General features: G+C 33.8%; 1 protein-coding gene across 2 annotated transcripts in view; it reads right to left on the bottom strand.

Moving 5' to 3' along the window:
* Positions 1–395: 395 nt before the first annotated feature.
* Positions 396–18,772, bottom strand: part of GALC (galactosylceramidase) — a 77,246-nt gene continuing 58,869 nt past the window's right edge. For both annotated transcript variants that reach the window (XM_074235584.1, XM_074235585.1), the window contains exons 15-17: positions 13,240–13,403; positions 11,178–11,254; positions 396–5,362 (exon numbers count right to left, since the gene is read on the bottom strand). In XM_074235584.1, coding sequence (XP_074091685.1) covers positions 5,216–5,362; positions 11,178–11,254; positions 13,240–13,403 — 388 coding nt within the window. In that variant the 3' untranslated portion in view covers positions 396–5,215. The remainder of the gene's footprint in view (positions 5,363–11,177; positions 11,255–13,239; positions 13,404–18,772) is intronic.

Here is an 18,772-nt window from a genome sequence, read left to right as displayed (position 1 = left end):
CCATTTCTCTCTCTCTCTCTCTCTCTCTCTCTCTCTCTCTCTCTCTCTCTCTCTCACACACACACACACACACACACACACACACACACACACACACAATAAACAATAGGTCATACTTTATTTTGCTCAAAAACAGTGAGATACATTTTTATAAAACTTCACTAATAAAAGTAATGTATAAATTTTTTGCAAATATGAAATCTTTTTTATGTGCCTTATTTCATTCTAATAGTTTGGCAACTACTTGTCAACCCACATATTCTTGAAAAGAAAAAACAAATACTGAAGAAAAATTGTTTTATAATAGTTTTATTCTTTATTATAATACAATGATTCATTTAAAATCTTTAACAGCATTTTAATCAGATAAAAAAATTTAGTATCCATTCCATAAGTACAAAAATCAAATGAACTTAGCAAAATAATCAAATTCTCCTTTTAAAATTTTAATTGATTAAATTAACTATTGATATTAACTATTATTAATAAAATTATAGTTAATTGATTTTTTCTATAACTGCCTAAGTCATGATTCTGAAATTTAGCTGTTTTGTAATGAAATAAGCTTAGAAATTCGGTTCTCCTGTCAATCACTGCTTTATTTTTGTTGCATTTTTTTGAAGGCATCCGGAGGAAACCAGGGGGTTTGAAACTAGTATCTTTATACCACCAAGATATCCTTCAAGAATGTCTGGTATGTTATCTGAAGAGGACTGGTTTGCTAATTCTGGTCTTAAAGATGTAGTTGGACTCAAACAATAAATATTTTTTCAGTCACAGAGGGAAAAAGATGGTTCCTGCTACTCCTCATTCTCAATTTCTAACCAATTTTCTTCCACTTATGATGCAAGTTCTCCTATTTTCTGAACTCTGCATAACTAAAAACTAGAGCTTTCTCCTTCATGCTGGGGAAGCTGATATCTTACTTACTGGTAAATTCACATAAATCAATAAATTCATAAATCAATTGTGCTTAGAACTTTGTGTCCTAGTCTGCCTTAATTTTAACTGCTACACTAGTTGGAATACTCAACAATAAGCATTTATTGCATACCTTCTATGTTTTAGTTACTGTGTCAGGCACTGGTAATAGAAATATGAAAAACAAGACAGTTCCCATCTTCAGAGTTTACATTAGGAAGGAAACACAATATACCCCAGAAACCTAAATAGAAAATATATAAAAAAGTTATTTTGAGCAGAAGTGAAGGGGGAAGTGGTGGCAGGAATGGCATTAGGAGATGGAAGGGTCAGGATAGGCCTCCTGTAGGACTTTATTGGAAGGTAAGAAGTCCAAGAGGTGCAAATAAGAAAGTTTCCCAGACATGGGATACAAATTATAGAAAGACACAGAGGTGACATGGAAAAGTGCTTCACAAGAACCAATGTCTGAAGGAAATTAAAGCACAATAAGCTATCAGGGACTGGAGACCAATAGTGAAGGGTTTTAAAAGCCCACCAGGTATTCTTTTGGGGGGGGGGGGTGTTTGCAAGGCAATGGGGTTAAGTGACTTGTCGAAGATCACAGAGCTAGGTAATTATTAAGTGTATGAGGCTGGATTTGAACTCAGGTCCTCCTGATTCCAGGGCTGGTGCTCTATCCACTGTGCCACCTAATTGCCCCTCCACCAGAGATTCTTTAGTAAGGGGAGATTTAAGACAGAGAGATCAACTAGGAGACTAACAAAATATTCAAATGGAATGCCTGAATTAGGATGAGGGCTGTGAGTAGTGAGAAAGGATGTAAGATAGAATGGGAAGTCAAACTGCTTTGGCTTCTGATTAGACCTAAGGGGTCAGGAAGAGGGATGATTCCAGCTGAGAAACTGTGACTGAAAAGATAGCATTGCTCTCAACAGAAACATAAATATTAGGAAAAGGGTAATTTGAGGTAAAAATATTGAGGTAAAAGATTTTCATATTTTCAGTATGACAAATTTAAATGTCTTCACTACATCAAGTTGGAAATGTTCAATGGGATAATAACAGATGAGAAGCCCAGGAGTAGGACAAGGGATGGAAATGGAAATTTAGGAATCATTTGCAGCTAATCATTCACCCAAGTGTTGGTTTTCATCCCACCTCTACTGCCCCCGATAGCCCTGGTGTGGGTCTGGACATGAACTTCCGAGAGTTGGGTCAAGTAGAAAACATACCCAAGCATGTAAGGTTGGGATGTAAAAATCTACTAAATTTATTTTTGGAAACTCAGACTTTTTATAACAAAAACAGTTAAAGGAGACCCAGTTTCACAATTTTCTGGGTAAATTTACAATATTTGTTCTTAGAAATCTGCATACTTCTCTAGCTCAGAAAAACCTTTTACAACTACCTCTGGAGCCACAGATTATCCTAAGTCAGGGTTCACTGGAGAGCCAACAAGACCATACAATGAGCAATTATACATACATATTTCTGATGGAAAAGGTCACCAAGAATATGTGAAAATCACTCCCAGGGGCTGGCCCTCTACACACCTCCATTTCTCACTCTGATCTTCCAAGTGAATTCAGAATTCTTGTTATAATAACCACTGCAGATTTACTCTAATTTCTCCCCAAATGGCAACATATATGCATTTTCTAAGAGTTAAAAATGTCTACTGGTCCTACTCCTCAAGAAAGGGAGAAAGGAATTACATAGAAATTATAATTCTGCATGGGCTAAAATTTATAAAGCATGAATGCCGTTTGTACTACTAACAACTATCAACATAAATCCTTAAGCTTTCTACTTAAGCATAACAACCTATGTGGAATTCAATTCAACATACATTTACTAAGGACCTACTGTGTACAAAGCACCATACTAGGCAAGTGAAATACAAAAATAAAATATATGACCTGACTCTGCCCTTAAGCATCATCCACTATATTGGGAGACAGGAGACTCATGGATAGGGGAAGAGGTCTACAGACAAGGACAAGATAGGATGTGAGAAGTTGATGAAAAGTATAATAAATTGCTCTAGAGAAATTAAAGGAGAGACATAATCATGTGTAACTTAATAATCTATGAGCAAAAAAGTAGCTATTATATATTTCTCAACATTCATCTTAGACCTTTATCTACCTTTAGCAATGTTAATGACACAATGGATAGGGCACTGGGCCTGCAGGCAAGAAGACTCATCTTCCTAGGTGCAAATCTGGCCTCAGACACTTACTAGCTCTATGACCTTGGACAAGTCACTTAACCCTGATTGCCTCAATATCCTCAAATATAAAATTAGTTGGAGAAGGAAATGGCAAACATTCTAGTATCTTTGCCAAGAAAACCCTAAATGCAGTCACAAAGAGACAAACATGCCTGAAAAACTATTGAATAACATCATCATTTATAGAGAGTGCTATTAAATGTATTATAAAATGCACATTAGAGGAATAATGAGAATGAGAGGTACTTCCTCATCATATCTAAAACAAAGTAACCTGTCAGACAGCTTTTTTCTCATGGGTTTGAAACAGAATACAATGCTTGTTATCAACTTTTAATTTTTATTATCAGTAAGCCTTGGAATATTGCCATTACTTTTAGAAAAACACCACAAATCTGAACAAAATAGTATCTGAATTTGTAGAAAGGTCTTAGTTATATGGTTAAAATAGATAAAAGTAAAATGTTCTGAATTATTCACTTTCCCCTTAATACCTAATGAAGTGTTCCCAAGTAAATGTCAAGGTAGACTTGCCTTAATGAATGGTCACTATCTCTGAGATGGACCATTCATTGATATGCATAGTTATTGTGAGAAAATTCAACCAACAAGTGAACATTTACCAAACACTCACTATTCATACATTGCTGTGCTAACTACTGGGGGGGTGACACAAAGAGAAATAAGATTTCTTTTCAAGAAGCCTAAAAGCTAACTGAAGGACTTTACATCATTAAACTATAAATGACAATATGCAGATACCTAATGACATACCATGATGGGACCACACCATGACTCTACCACAGTCATAATGATGAAAACTTTGAGAGGAGAGAAAGGTCAATAGAAAGACAGTAATCAGAAAAGGTGGCATGACTTAAGCAAGAAATCCTAAAGAGTTCATCTTCTTAATAAGGATAACTATACAGACTAAATTTTGCTTAGCCTTCAAATTGGAAGAGCAAACATTGCTTCACAAGGTCATATGAAAAATTAAAATTAGTGAAATAAAAATTAGTATAGCAGAACAATTCAGCTTTTTGGAGCTAAAAGTTATCCTATAATGCTTCTAAGTTTAAAGTCTTCATTTTAGAGTTCGAAAGTAGTTAAATGATATATTTAACTTCTCCTAGAACCAAGTTTTAATTTTTTTTCTTCCAGACTATATATGAAATGTATTCCACATTAATAACTGAGAAATTCTTTTAAAGAGTCCATTTTTAGAAACAAATTCTAACATAAAAAGTATATGCAGCGCTCTTCAAATATAAACTGATCAATGTATTAAAAAGAGTTGATTAAATTTCAGTTGGTGTGATGACTCAAAAAAATCAAACAACAATTTCATTTTGTGCAATAGGTCAAAAGGTAATTCTCCCCTTTTCCACAAACCCAAATACTGGCTACACCAAGAGGAAAATAACTTTTAAAAAAAATTAAGTTAATTAAGAGCAACTACATAATCAAGGTCCCAAATTATCTATTCATTTCTCCATTACTGACAGAAGAAAGTTTAGAAGGTAATTTATTAAAAAAGCATTTTAGAAATTGTCTTGAATTTGCTTACATTACCATTTTAAAAACTGTCTAGAATGTAAGGAGGAAACACCATAGCAATTCATAAAACACTGCCTTTGAAGCTTCCCTTGGCATAAGACTACTTGATGGAGACAAAAGATTCTTTGAAGAGTAAGAAAGTATTTCTTTCATCATGACGTGACAAACATGGGTATGTCAAACAATAATAAACAAGTCTTTATAGTTATGTTTATTAGTGTTACACAACACGGAGAAATCTTTCAGTACACATATCACATAACAAATTACAAACCAGATAAAAAGGTCCAATTCCCTCAATATCAGAATACAATCATTGTGAGATCTCAATGGCAAAATTGTTAAGAAAAGGAAGCAATATATACTCTATGAAGCAATATTTTAAAAAGTAAATTAAATATATAGTAGTATCAATCTGAGAAAAAAATTCCTTCAATGTTTTCAGTCTCAAAAAGTCCCAAAGTTTAAAATAAATATAAAAGAGTGAGAGTTTCAAAAATTCTAATTTTCAGCCTCTATATGAAAGTTGTCAAACTGTGCAAACTCAAAGCTACCTGTTCCAATTGCTGCCCAACCATTCTGGGGATAAAAAAATTTCCCACCTGTCCAGAGAACCACGCCATCTATTGCAGCACTAACAGAAAACTTCTGTCAAAAAAAAAAAAAGAGTTACTATAGATTCACAATTTTTTTCTCCTTAATGCTATGTAAAAACTGAATATTATTAGTTAGCTAGTTGTGCTTATTACTGAATTTCTATATAACAAAATAAAATTTCGCAAAATTAACAGAAAAGTATTTTAAATTTTCTTCATTCAGCAAATGTGCCTGCCACACAAAAGATGTTTAATCAATATTGATTGTTTGATCTCTCACATATTTTATATATATATATATATATATATATATATATATATATATAGTATTTATATTTAAGAACTATTTCAAATATGGCACCTAGAACTGAACATAATATTCCAGATAGTCTTAGTACAGAGAACACAGCAAAAATGCCAATTCCCACTTTCTGAACATCATGCTTTTATTTATCTATCTAAACATCAATTTATAAAAAAACTATTTCATCAATTTAAATAACAGTTAACAATAGTTAAACCTGGAGTCAAATTTAGCAGCAAATTATAACACTCCAATAACACAGTTAATTTAAAAAATACTCAAAATCAATTATAATTTCATTTTCATGTGTTTATCTATTTTTGTATCTTCTTGTACACTAATAATAAATAAATTAGCTTCCAATCATCATGAACAATCTCATTGCAATTCACAGGACCAGCAGCAAATCTACAAACTATCAAGTATAGCCTTTTAACATCAGCTCATACAAGAGGGTCAGTTTTTCAAATAAAGCTGAGAACAGCAAGGTGAAGAAAATTAATTTCATGGAATGAAAAACTTCTCAATTATAAGGGATCTTCTGAACTTACATCTCCTATGACAAGTCTAGCAACCCTTCACTTACATTCGAACCTTCAGGGATACAGAAGTCACTCACTTCCTTGAGGACCAAAGTAGCCCATTTCAACTTTGGACAGTCTAATTATTAAGACATTTTCCCCTTCATTGAGTGAAATGTTTTTTCTCTGAAATTTCCATCTACTACTCCTAGTGTTGTCTTTGGAGGTAAGCAAAATAAATATAACCCTTTTATCAACAAGACAGATACTTTCAAGTATCTGAAGAGTTTATTATCAACCCCATATTTCCCCTATTGTCCAGATTATATAACCTCAAGATCAACCATCCTATACAAGATTTTAAGACTCTTTACTATTTTAGTAACCCTTCTCTAGATGTATTCAAGAATGAAAAAATTCTTTCTCAAATATAGCACCTCAAACTGAACCTAATATTCCACATAATCTGTTTAGGACAGAGAACAGAGCAGAATGCCAACTCCCACTTTCTAAACATCATACTTTTATTTATTTATCTAACCATCTATTTATTTATGACAAAGCATTTACTAAAAGCTTATAATGCTAAGTATAAGGGGGAAAAATGTAAACAGCCCCTGTCCTCAAGAGGCTTACATTCTAATAGAGCATAACACTCCCCAAGAAATTGTTTGTGAGGTTGCAAAGCCAATATATATCCAGGTAGTCTGATAATTCTTAAATTTTCTTTCCTTGTTCTGTTTTCCAGGACAGTTGTTTTTTTCAATGAGATATTTCACATTTTCTTCCCTTTTTTACCATTCTTTTTAAAAATTTTATTTATTTATTTATTTTAAAGTTTTATGGAATCATTAGTTTCCACTGGTCCAATTCCAATTTTTAAGGAATTATTTTCTTCAATGAGATTTTGTACTTTTCTCTATTTGGCCAATTCTGCTTTTTGAGTTTTTTTTTTTTTAGGGAATTTTTGCACCTTCTTTATCATTTAGGTCAATTTCATTTTTTAAGGTATTATTTTCTCAAGGATTTTTTGTGCCTTTTACCAAGCTGCTAAATTTTCTTCTCATAATTTTCTTGCATCACACTCCTTTCTTTTCCCAATTTTTTCCTCTACTGTTCTTATATTTTTCTTTAACTCTTCCAGGAATTCTTGCTGGCCTTGGGTTCAATTAGCATTTTTATTTAAGGCTTTCTTAGTTTGTTAGCTCTTTTCAAATAACTGCCTTCTTCTAAGTTTATATCTAGATGTTCCTTAGCTCTGTAGTAGACTTTTTATGGTCAAGTTCTTTTATTTTCTAATTTTCCCACTCATTTCTTCATTTTGAACTTCATGTTAAAGCTGATATCTACTCCCCTGTAGATGGAGCTGCTTTATGCCTATCTAACTTGAGACTTTTTTGCGCTATTGTTTTTCAGAGTTAGTTCTAAGTGGCATCTGCAAATTTTCCATGTTTACGAGGTAGTATTATCTGGAGAAAGATGTGGTCACTGCATTCCTCATCTACACTCTGGTTTTTACTCAAAAAGAGTATCTGGACTCCTGTAGCTCCAAGTTCCTCTTGGCCCTAGAACTGTGACCAGGGACCCTGCTCCCTTGTGACCCATCACAAGTACTCTTCTCTGCCCTGGAACTACAAACTAGAACAGCTTTGAGGCAAAAGAGCTGCCAATCAGTGTCAGTTTCACCCAGTGCCAAAAAGGGGTCCACTGTAATCTCTTTCTGGCCAGTTGTACAACTTTTTTTCAATATTAATGACATAGCACAGTGGACAGAGCAACAGCCACGGAGTCAGGAGAACCTGAGTTCAAATGCGACCTCAGACAATAATTACCTAGCTGTGTGACCTTGGGCAAGCCACTTAACCCCATTGCCTTAAATAAATAAAATTTTAAAAATATATACATTAATGAGAGATGAATTTTTTCCCTCTACAGCTAGATTTTATCATCCTCCCCTTGTGAATTGATCCCTCCAAATCTTCACAACATGGAATTTCTCTAGAGACAATTGATCTTGTAATCCTGGCTTCTTTTCCTATCTTTGTCCTCCTACTACTTCTTTAAGGATATCTAAGAATGGGATGTTAATGTAATGTTTCTATTGACCTTGATGGTGAAAAAAAGTTTATAATTTAAAATAATTACTGTTCTACCTATTATCTTCTTTTCACCTGATCTATAAACTCTCAGGAGTATCGTTTGCATCTCCAACTTTCTTGATCTTGGTCTTATTATACACTGCTTCTGTTTTGTGAGGTGATATTATTTGTAATCTTCTGTCATTCTCTATAAGAGTTTATTTTCTGAAATGGTGTTTTGTCCCCCACTCTTTCTCCACTGAGAAAGTCAAATCTTTCCTAATTAAGGTACTTTTTAGGTGCCTTTGATCTTATGGCTGTCTGATCACAAACAAGGCATAAGATAAAGAGATTCATACTCAACCAAAGCTGTCTATCAATACAAGTATACTGAGCTCAGAGATCATCTTAATTGAAGAAAGATACCCTATGAATGGTGAACTCATCCAGAGACTCCTATTTGTGGAAATTGTAAAAAATACTGTATGAAATTATTATTCTATATACATGTGTATTAAACTAAAACACTTTTTTTCATTATCAGTAATTTATTTGAATAGGTCATGATTGACCTATTTGAACTGCATGCTACATGTTAATTATTTTCTCATTTCTTATAAATCAACAGCACTATTACACACAGACAGCTGACTCTGGAATGACTCCCACATCATAGCATTGTTTCTTGTCATTTAAAATATAAATAACTTGATTTTTGTGATGATATCTTAGTTTTTGGGAGCAGTTATTGGCAAGTAGGCAGAAAACTGATCTTGCAGGCAGGAAGATCTAAGTTCAAGACCCCTACCTCCTCACCAGCTGATACATTATCAGATGTGTAAACTTTCAGAAGCCTAAGCAACTTCCTAAGAATGAGTTGAAGCACAAAGCTATTATGTTTTCTCCTTAGTTCCCTTGACCAATAAAATCATAAGTCTTGTCTCCTCCAAAAAAAAAAAAAAACCCAATATTCAGCAAGTCGAAAGCCTACTGATTCCTTTCTTAAAGGAAAGTTTCCTGTTATCATGATATATGGAATCAAGAAGCTTCTGAATAGCCTACATGTCTTGACTTCTCTCATTATTCCTGACTCCTATTTTCCAATGTATTTCTTACCATCCTCACCTATTCTCACATAGCTTGATTTAATTTGGAAAGTCTTACTCAGTTCTTTATCTAATTTTCTCAACCCCTTCAGCACAAGCAATAGGAAGCTAGATAGCAGAGTGGATGATGCTGGACCTGGAATCAAGAAGACTCAAGTTCAAAGCCTGCCTATGACACTTACTGTGTGATCCTAAGAAAATTCTCTTAACCTCTGTCTGACTCAGTTTCCTCATCTGTAAACTGAGAGTCATAACAGCACCTATCTCCCAGGGTTGTTGTGAGGATTAAATGACATAATTTGAGAAAGTGCTTTACAAAAACCTTTCAGTGCTATATGTAGCTTTCAGTTAGCATTATTATCATTATTATAGTACATAAGCTATAACTATTTTCATAGCAATCTTTTTACAAATATTTATCATAAAAAACCACAACATAAAATGACCAGATGTCCATGGAATGATTTTTCTTATTGCCCCTGCAGATATAATAAAATCAACTTTGCCAATTTAAAAAAATTTCTCTAAGGCAAACCCATGAGTCATATTTCTATTTAACTATCTAACTGTCCTCTTTCATCTAAATTTCATAGAAAGAATGTCAAGATTGATATGATTCACTTCTAAGAACAGTATGTTCATTTGTCAGGAAACAGACAAGGTCTCACATTTAGAGTACCAACAAAGAAGCAAGATTTTATAGAGTATAAACCTGCAATTCTAAGGCCAACCTTGCTCTCTTTTCTTCCATTTTCACTATTATCTATCACAGGAAATAATTTCCTTGAATTTTCAGTTTTGCAGTAGAACAAAAAATAAAATTACTTTTAAACACGATTTTATTGTTAAAATAGAAGACTGGGAGCCACTTTGTGTTTTCCCATTGCCATGGCCAAAGAATCATCTAGCTAGCCTACTAGTAAAAAGCTTTTTCAAACCCAGTTCAAATCAAAGTTCCAGATACTTACTAGCTGAGTAAACCTGGGCAGGTCACTGAAGCAAGTACATACAATAAGTGATACCAAAGTAAGAGGAGAGGTCACTGTTTAAATTCTTTTAGTAAAAACCCCTACTCTACCCTCCCTTTTCCATGTTTCCTGGCAAGATTACTCATGATACTCACAGGTTAACTCCTCATATAAACCAATTTTAACACAAGAACTTTGTAACCTCTATTTTAGAAAATAATGACTCAAAACTGCCCAGTTTTTGAACTTAAAATGACTTCCCAGTCCTATAAGTTCAGTTATAATTAGTGTAAGTTGGAAAATAAACTCCCCAATTACTTCTAGTCAACAAGCAGTTCCTTAACATCCAAAAATCAAAATTTCTGCTAAAAAAATAGAATCGTTATAAAATTATTCATATATGGGTCTGAAGCTATTCCCTAATCTTTTGAGGACAGGGTTTACTAATGTACAATAGCCACTTAGTACTAACATAAACAGGCAGCTTATCTAGCTTTCTTTTATTCATATCAATGTTACTCTTCACTAGCAAAAATAAGTAATAAATCCAAATAATAATTATATACAACTGATTTCTAGCAATGCAGGGGATAAAGAGCAACAAAGTCAAGAAGATCAGAGAATAAATTCAGCCTGAGTTCAAATACTAGCTGTGTGATCCTGGACAAGTCATTAAACCTCTGCCTCAGTTTCAACATCTGTAAAATGGCATAATAACAGCACCCAGGGTTGCTGTAAGGAACAAATGCAATCCCTGCAAAGAATTTGCTAGTTGTTGTCATTATTATTATTATTATTATTATTATTATTATTATTATTATCATCATCATCATCATCAATCATCATCACTAAAAAAAAGCATGCTTTAGCTGAGAGCACTTTGAACTTACATTAATATTCAGATTGAGGGTATACCATTTTCCAGCCGTGACATTAGCATAATCATCCTTCATTATCACTGATCTAGCTGCAAAAGAAAATATAGCATTTGAATAGATTAATTTTTTCTGATTTAAATCATCAGAATAGGATCTGAGGAGGTCATTCAATCCTTGCCTTTAGGAAAGATGTTCATGAAATGATAATCTGACTTTATTGAAAGATTTATAACTTAATATAGAAAAATTAACAAATATCTTAAGTGCCTTCAGAAGTTGCTGACAGTCTAGTTGGGAAAAAATCAAATTTATTCATTACTCAAGAAATAATTATTGAGAACCAACTCAATATTAAGCATTGTGTTAGATTTGCAAGATGAATAAGCCAAGTTCTTTATTCAACAAAGTCTTTCGCTTCTAATTGCTTAAGTGATATTGATGGGAATGAAAACATTCTATATGGGTTTTTAAAATAATTTTGTAGATGTTTATCAACTGTATTTGAGTTCTCTGTTTCTTGGGATATAACTGCATATATTACACTTTATTTCCTCTCTATTCCTTTTCAACTCAAACTTATTAATGATCTTTCACTCTATTTTTCTTCATTAAGTTAGCTAATTTATTGATTTTGTTACTCTGGTTCCCCCTCAACTAGTCTATCCCCTTTATCAAACCTCTTTTAATCATACCAAAATATTTTGTTGGCTCTGCACAACAATATAATTTATGTTTGAAAAGTGTTAATGCTCCTTTCATTTCTACCTTTTATCCATTGTTTATTTCCCTTGCCTAGATCTTTTTTGTTACTTCAAATGAAGGCTATTATCATTTTATTTAGATTTATAAATTATGCCTTTCAAAGTTCTGAAGTTTTACTGTATTTGGCCAATATTCTTTTAGTTTAGAATTGAGATTTTCTTTTGCTTGATTTTTTCTTAATGGTAGACCTGTATTTCTTAAATTATCTCTTCATGTCAAGTTTTCAAGTTTGATATTCCAAGTTCATATTCTGTTCCAATCTTAACTGGTGTTTTAAAATTTTTTCTTCTATTACTTTTTTCTTTGATCTCTCTAGCTCTGCATTCCAATTTTCCTTTCTTTTTTTTTAGAAAATCTATTACTTTCTGAAAAGAATGAAAAATGTCTTCTGTTTCAGTCTTTATTACATAGTTTAAGATTTTCTGATTTCTGTGTTTATTACATGGATATTTTTTATTTGAGTTATTCTGAATTACAGGCTTCCATTTGCTCAAGAAGCAGGCATTCCATTGGGATTATAATGAAGGAGTTAACTCCAATAGTCAATGTTTAAAACCCCAATAGTTAAAAGGGTCACAAGGCAATCCTGGGCTAACATCCAGCCTGTAAGCAGGAGACTAGGGGAGTGGAAGGGGAGGGGGAGGGAAAGGGGAGGGGGAAGAAGAGGTGGGAAGGGAAGTGAAAAGGGAGCAGCAAAGGAGTGTGAATTGTGGCTTTTGACTAGAAATGAACTCTGGCTGTCCAATACACCTTATTCTTAAACATTTCAAAGGATGCTTGATTTCATTAAGATGAGTATTTGCTTCTCATAGAGTAAATAACAAATTAAGCACACCTTCTCAAAATACCAAGAACTTAATAGGTGCTTCAAAAAAAAAAACCTAACTGATTGTCTGACTATTCAATTTTAGGGGGTCTATCTAATGAATCAGAGGGCTTCATTCAGATCTCTAAATATTATCAGTTTAGTAACAATAATAATAATAATAATAATAATAATAATAATAATGATAATAATAATAATAGTTAGTAATAGTATGTAGGGTACCAGTACAGCACCAGTTTGAAAGGGAACTAATGATTTCAAGAGGCAGAGGATTTCAGGGAGTATATTCTAGGAACTGGGAACATCTACTGCAAAGGCAAAGAGATGGGAGAATGAAAAAGACATTCTGAGTGAAGAATTGCAGGGTCAGTTTGTCAAGACTGAAATTCCTGAAGGGGAAAAGATGTATAAAGAATTGGAGCAAACATTTATTAATGCTTATATAAGGCACTAAGTTTGGCATGGAACATAGAAATATTTACTTACCAAGATCCTTTGTAATTTGGTAGGTCCCATCTGCAAAAATCCAGAAGAAAATTCCTTTGGCACTTCGAATGATTCCCCCACCCTTATTTACTCTTCCAGCAATGAACACACTACCAAAATGTGGTGTCTCTATGTAGACATCACAAGTTATTACAAGATTTTTCCTAGGAAACAAAATTGTCAATTAGTTCTCACCAAAATTATATTTTTCTAAATAGAAATTAAATATAATATGTAAGCATTTGCCTCCATTATTTATTTTGAGTAGGAGATATTTTCTAAGAGTTAATGTCATCTAATAGTAACTGCACTACTAACATAAATAGTTATCCCTTCCACATCATGACTTTCCTCATCATGGTTTCAATTTATCACAGGTCACCAATAGGAATTAAATGGGAATTTGGGGCAAGTTTTGCAGAAGCCCCAGATGATATATGAAGACCAACAGATGACAGAGCCCAAATTTTAAAATTAGGTACTATAAATATTCCATAAAAGAAAAGGAAAAAATTCAGACTTCTTCTCTGGTACAAGGGGAGGGTCAAAAAATTTTACAGGAATTTTCCAGACTGTGGGGGCACCACACCCCTAACTCCCATGATGTGGAAAGGACAACTATATCTATATAGTACCTTAAGAATTGCAAAATTCTTCAAACATATAAGCAGATCTTATTTCACTGACAAACATTTTATAGATGAGGGAAAAGTGAGGCAGATAGAAGTTAAGTGATTTGTCCAAGATCACCAAGCCAAATAAATGTCTGAAGCAGGATTTAATCTCAGTGCTTCCATGACTTAATGTTTAATACTCTATCCACTATACTACCTAAAACTGCCTCTGATTTTTACAATTTCTCATATAAGCTAAATCAAATAAATTCACTGTTCCTGCTAATGGGTTTCTGGACAGAAGGAAGGTAGAAAGTGGTAGAAGATAGGTTTGCAACTCCCCAGAAAGTCCTACTCTGAAGCCACACTATGATATTCTTATATCATAGAGCCTGGATTCTCGCTCTATGAAGTTCTACCATTCTGGAAAGGTTAGCAGTACATGAATCCTGGGCAAAAAGTTGAAATCTTCTTTGGATAAAATGATAAACAGGAGCTTGACCACTGGTAATTGGATGCCAGGGCATTCCATGAAACAAAGCTTTGATTGGCCGCTAATATGGTCTCACATCCTAAATGGATAGCTAGGTGGCAGAGTAGATAGAGTCAGGAAGACCAGAGTTCAAAGCTGGTCTCAGACATTCCCTATCTGTGGGACTCTAAGTCACTTAACTTGTTTGCCTCAGTTTCCTCAAATGTAAAATGGAGATAATATCACCATCTACCTTGCAAGACTGTGGTGAGGATCAAATGAGATAATAATTATAAAGAATTTAGCATAGTATCTGACAGAGGATACCATACAAATGTCTGATAACCTCCTTTCCCCTTCCTCCTTATGAACAATATAAACAAAGCTAATTCTATAAGAATTGTTTTGACAAGAAAAGGAAGCCAAACTCCAGGTAATTTTATAAAAACAAACGAGAATGACCCTGGAATTCAGATGATGAAATATAGCCTCTTCGTTTGAACAGAGAGCTAGGGAAACTCCTAGGGTTAGATGTGATCCCTGTTTGAGGTATTTTTACTTCATTGCTTTTCTCTTCTACGAAGAAAGGTTCAATGTTTGAGATGGGAGGTGGGGCAGAGGGAATCAGAGAAGGAGGTAAGAATGTTGTAAAATGATATTTTTTTAAAAAGACATCAATAAAAAAAAAAAGACATCAATAGGCAGGTAAGTGGTGCAGTGGATAGAGCACCGGCCCTGGAATCAGGAGTACCTAAGTTCAAATCTGGCCTCAGACACTTAATAATTACTTAGCTGTGTGGCCTTGGGTAAGCCACTTAACCCCATATTGCCTTGCAAAAACCTAAAAGACATCAATGAAACAGCCTCCAAAGGATAATAACTTTTTAATCAGTCTGGAAGAATTGTAGCTTTCACAATTAACTCTCCCTAGATTTATTTTATAATGTCCAGGGACAACTGCATGGTTGCAATCATTTCATTCAGTTCTGTGTGAATTACCAAATAATAAATTATATTATCTCTGAAATGAATTCATATACTATCAATAATTAGCAACTCTTCCAAATTATGAATTAAGTAATAAGAGAATAATAATTTCTTGTAATGGAATTCTGAGTAAGGTGGACAAGAATGCAAGTGGAAATAGTGGGCAGATGGGAGCTGGCACTAGAATTATTGTTCTCACACTAGAAATATTCTATTTAAAAAAAAACAAACCTGGGAGCAGCTAGGTGGTGCAGTAGATAGAGCACCAGCCCTGGAATCAGGAGGATAGGAGTTCAAATGTGACCTCAGACACTTAATAATTGCCTAGCTGTGTGGCCTTCAGCAAGTCACTTAACCCCATTGTCTAAAATAAATTTTAAAAAAATGAAAAAGGAAAAAAACAGTAGGGAGACATCTCAAAACTGAAATTGCAATTAAGAAAAATCACTTCAACATCATAATAATAGGGGGGAAATCCAATGAATGCCTAGCTTCAACATCTGTGAAATAAGACTAGACTAGATAAATTCTAGAATCCCTTTCAGCTCTTTCAAACTATGCTTTCTACAACTCTGTGACAAAAATAATCTTAGTTTTCACAATTGTAAGTGTATGTATAAGGATAAAAAATTTTCTCTTTGGTATCTAACCTGTAAACCTACTGAGAAGAGCCCATATTTAATCAACAGTGCACTCCATGCTTCCTACTTTAAACCTCCTACTCAAATAATGTTTAAAAGCACCACAAGTAACATAGGCAGCACAATAAACTTATCTTTCAATTTAATGGAGATTTAAAATTTTTTTTTCTATTTCACATATCACAACCCATAATAAATGATTCTGGATTCAGTCCGAATCAGGAAAATTTATAGATAATGGATGAAATAGAAGAGAGTGCAGTTCACTCCTCCACACTCATAATTCCTCAGTAGTGCTGATGAAAGCAAATGAAAAAAATATATATTGGCCAATAAAGTAAGTTTGATACTCAGGCTGCAGAGTTCAGATAAATGCAAGGAAAGGTAATTTTCTGGTTGCCAATCTGATTACAATCAATGATTGCTAACAAGATGGAAAGTTTTACATGGCTTCAGTTAAAGTTACTTGGAGTGCTAATGTTACTCTATGGGTATTCTCCATGAAAGCTAAATAAAAGAGAGGCGTAGTCTCCTGCTAAATGAGGCACTTTTACAACTGGTGGCACTATTTCTGTACTTTTCTAGAAAATGAAACTTGATCTACTTAAGTAGAACTGCAAATAGGCACCCTAAACTTCCTTTTCTGTCCAACAATTTTAAAAATTAGAAATATTAGTCTTTTTTTCTTTACCAGTTTATGCTACCCTTAGAAAGTAAGCAATATAACCAACAGGCCTTCCCAATTATCTGATAGATTTTTTTTTCTTTAAAGAGGACTGAGTCTCAGTGGTTCAGAGAATTTGGATAACCTTGGGAGATCTGTTATGGAGAATGCCATCCACATTCAGAGAAAAACAAGCAAACAAAAAAAAAAACAAACAGAATCCTATGGATACTATATTCACTTCTTTAAAACTGTTTTCCTTCCTGTCCCATTCTTTCTTTTCCCTTAGTCCTAATTCCTCATAGACAAAATGACTAATATGTAAACATGTTAAACACAAATGTACATGCACAACTTTTACAGACTGTTCGCCACTGAGGGGAGGGGGATAGGAAGGGAGGGTGGGAGAAAAATGAGTTACTTATAATATACCTACCTGCAAGTGGATTAATGTTGAAAAATTTAATAACACATAATTGGAAAAATAAAAGAAAAAAAAACTTGAGTCTTCTACTTCAACCAGACTGGTGGTAGGGCTACAGACCCATTTCTGACCTCCTTGGGCAGTTTGATGGTCCTAACATTCCCAATTTAGCCCAATTCAGAATTCCCAAGCTTAGGAGCTCCATGGTGGGAGAGATTAAGGTGTACAATACCACATCCCAGACTCTGGTAGAAATTCTTATACATAAGAGGTATGTAACACTTTGGAGGGCTGTCCTAAGATATTCAGGATAGTGAATGGGTGACATTTATATGACAAAATGTTATTTGGTGTACAATAAACTATAACCTAACTTAATCAAACAAATAAGTGGTTACTGAGAACCTAATATTTGTTCACCACTCTGATAGGTACCAATGAGATTAATAAATAATAACACCCTCCCTTCAACTGTTTTCCACCTGAAATAATTACTGGACAGAATGCTAAACAGGGAAAAAGTCAGTATGGGATTAAGTTTGGGAAAGGTTTCATAGAAGAGGCAGAACATAATCCATACCTTGACAGATAAACTATATATCTATAATGGGAGAGAAATAATAATGGTATTCAAATCAAGGACAACAGTAGGGGGGGGAAAGACACATAAATCAGTAATGACCTATGCAGGAGGTAAAGGAGAGTTGGGAAGTTGAGGGTAATTTGGCAAGGAACCTGCTCACAGACAGTCTTGAAAGCCAAGAATAGGATGGCTGGCATGATATGGCTGGCAATGAAGTCACTGTAAGCTCCTGAGGAGGAAAGTGCTAAGATCAAAGTAATATTTTAGAATGAACAATCTGACAATAATTACTGGAGTTAGAAGAAATTTAAGGCAAGAAAGCTATTTGGGGGATTCAATTACAATTTGTACTTTTCAGATTCTCTCTACAGAGATATTAGGGTATAGATCATGGAATGTTACAACTGGAAGTGGTTTTACAACTCAACCTCTTCATCATTTGGATAAAGAAATTACTATTTCTACTTCAAAAAGCTACTCTGGGAGAGCTGTTATGGACAAAGTCATCCATATTCAAAGGAGAAAAAAGAAAACAAAACAAAAAACACAGAATCTGAATAGATACTATGTTCCCTTTTTAAAAACTTCTCTTATGCTTTCCCTTCCTATTCTATGATTTTCTTTCTTTTCCCTTGGTCCTAATTCCTCATACACAAAATGACTAATATGTAAATATATTAAACACAAAAGTACATGTACAACTTTTACCAGACTGTTTGATGCCAAGGGGAGGGGGGGGATGGGAAGGAAGAATGGTAGAAAAATGAGTAACTTATAAAATATGCAAGTAGATAAATGCTGAAAAACTTCCATAACATGTAACTGTAAAAATTAAAATAGAATATCAATTAAAAGAAAAACCATTGTGTAAAGTAGCAGGGTAAATGTTCCTTTGTAAATGTGAACTAATCAATTAGAGGTGTGAATAAATGGAATGGACTGCTATAAGATCTCAAGTCCCTCCATGAATACTAGAAGTGGACTGATGATTACTTTCAACACAATCATAGAGGGATGCATAGATTGAGCTGATGGACTAGATGGTCTCTATGATTTCTTCCAAAATTATGATCATTTTATTACAGGTTAAAATAAAGTTAAGATAGGGTTAGCTAGGTCGCATACTGGATAGAGCATCAGCCCTGGAG

This window comes from Macrotis lagotis, chromosome 4 (assembly GCF_037893015.1).
Source record: "Macrotis lagotis isolate mMagLag1 chromosome 4, bilby.v1.9.chrom.fasta, whole genome shotgun sequence".
Taxonomy (NCBI): Eukaryota; Metazoa; Chordata; class Mammalia; order Peramelemorphia; family Peramelidae; genus Macrotis; species Macrotis lagotis.
This window is presented reverse-complemented; position numbering and strand designations above follow the sequence as displayed.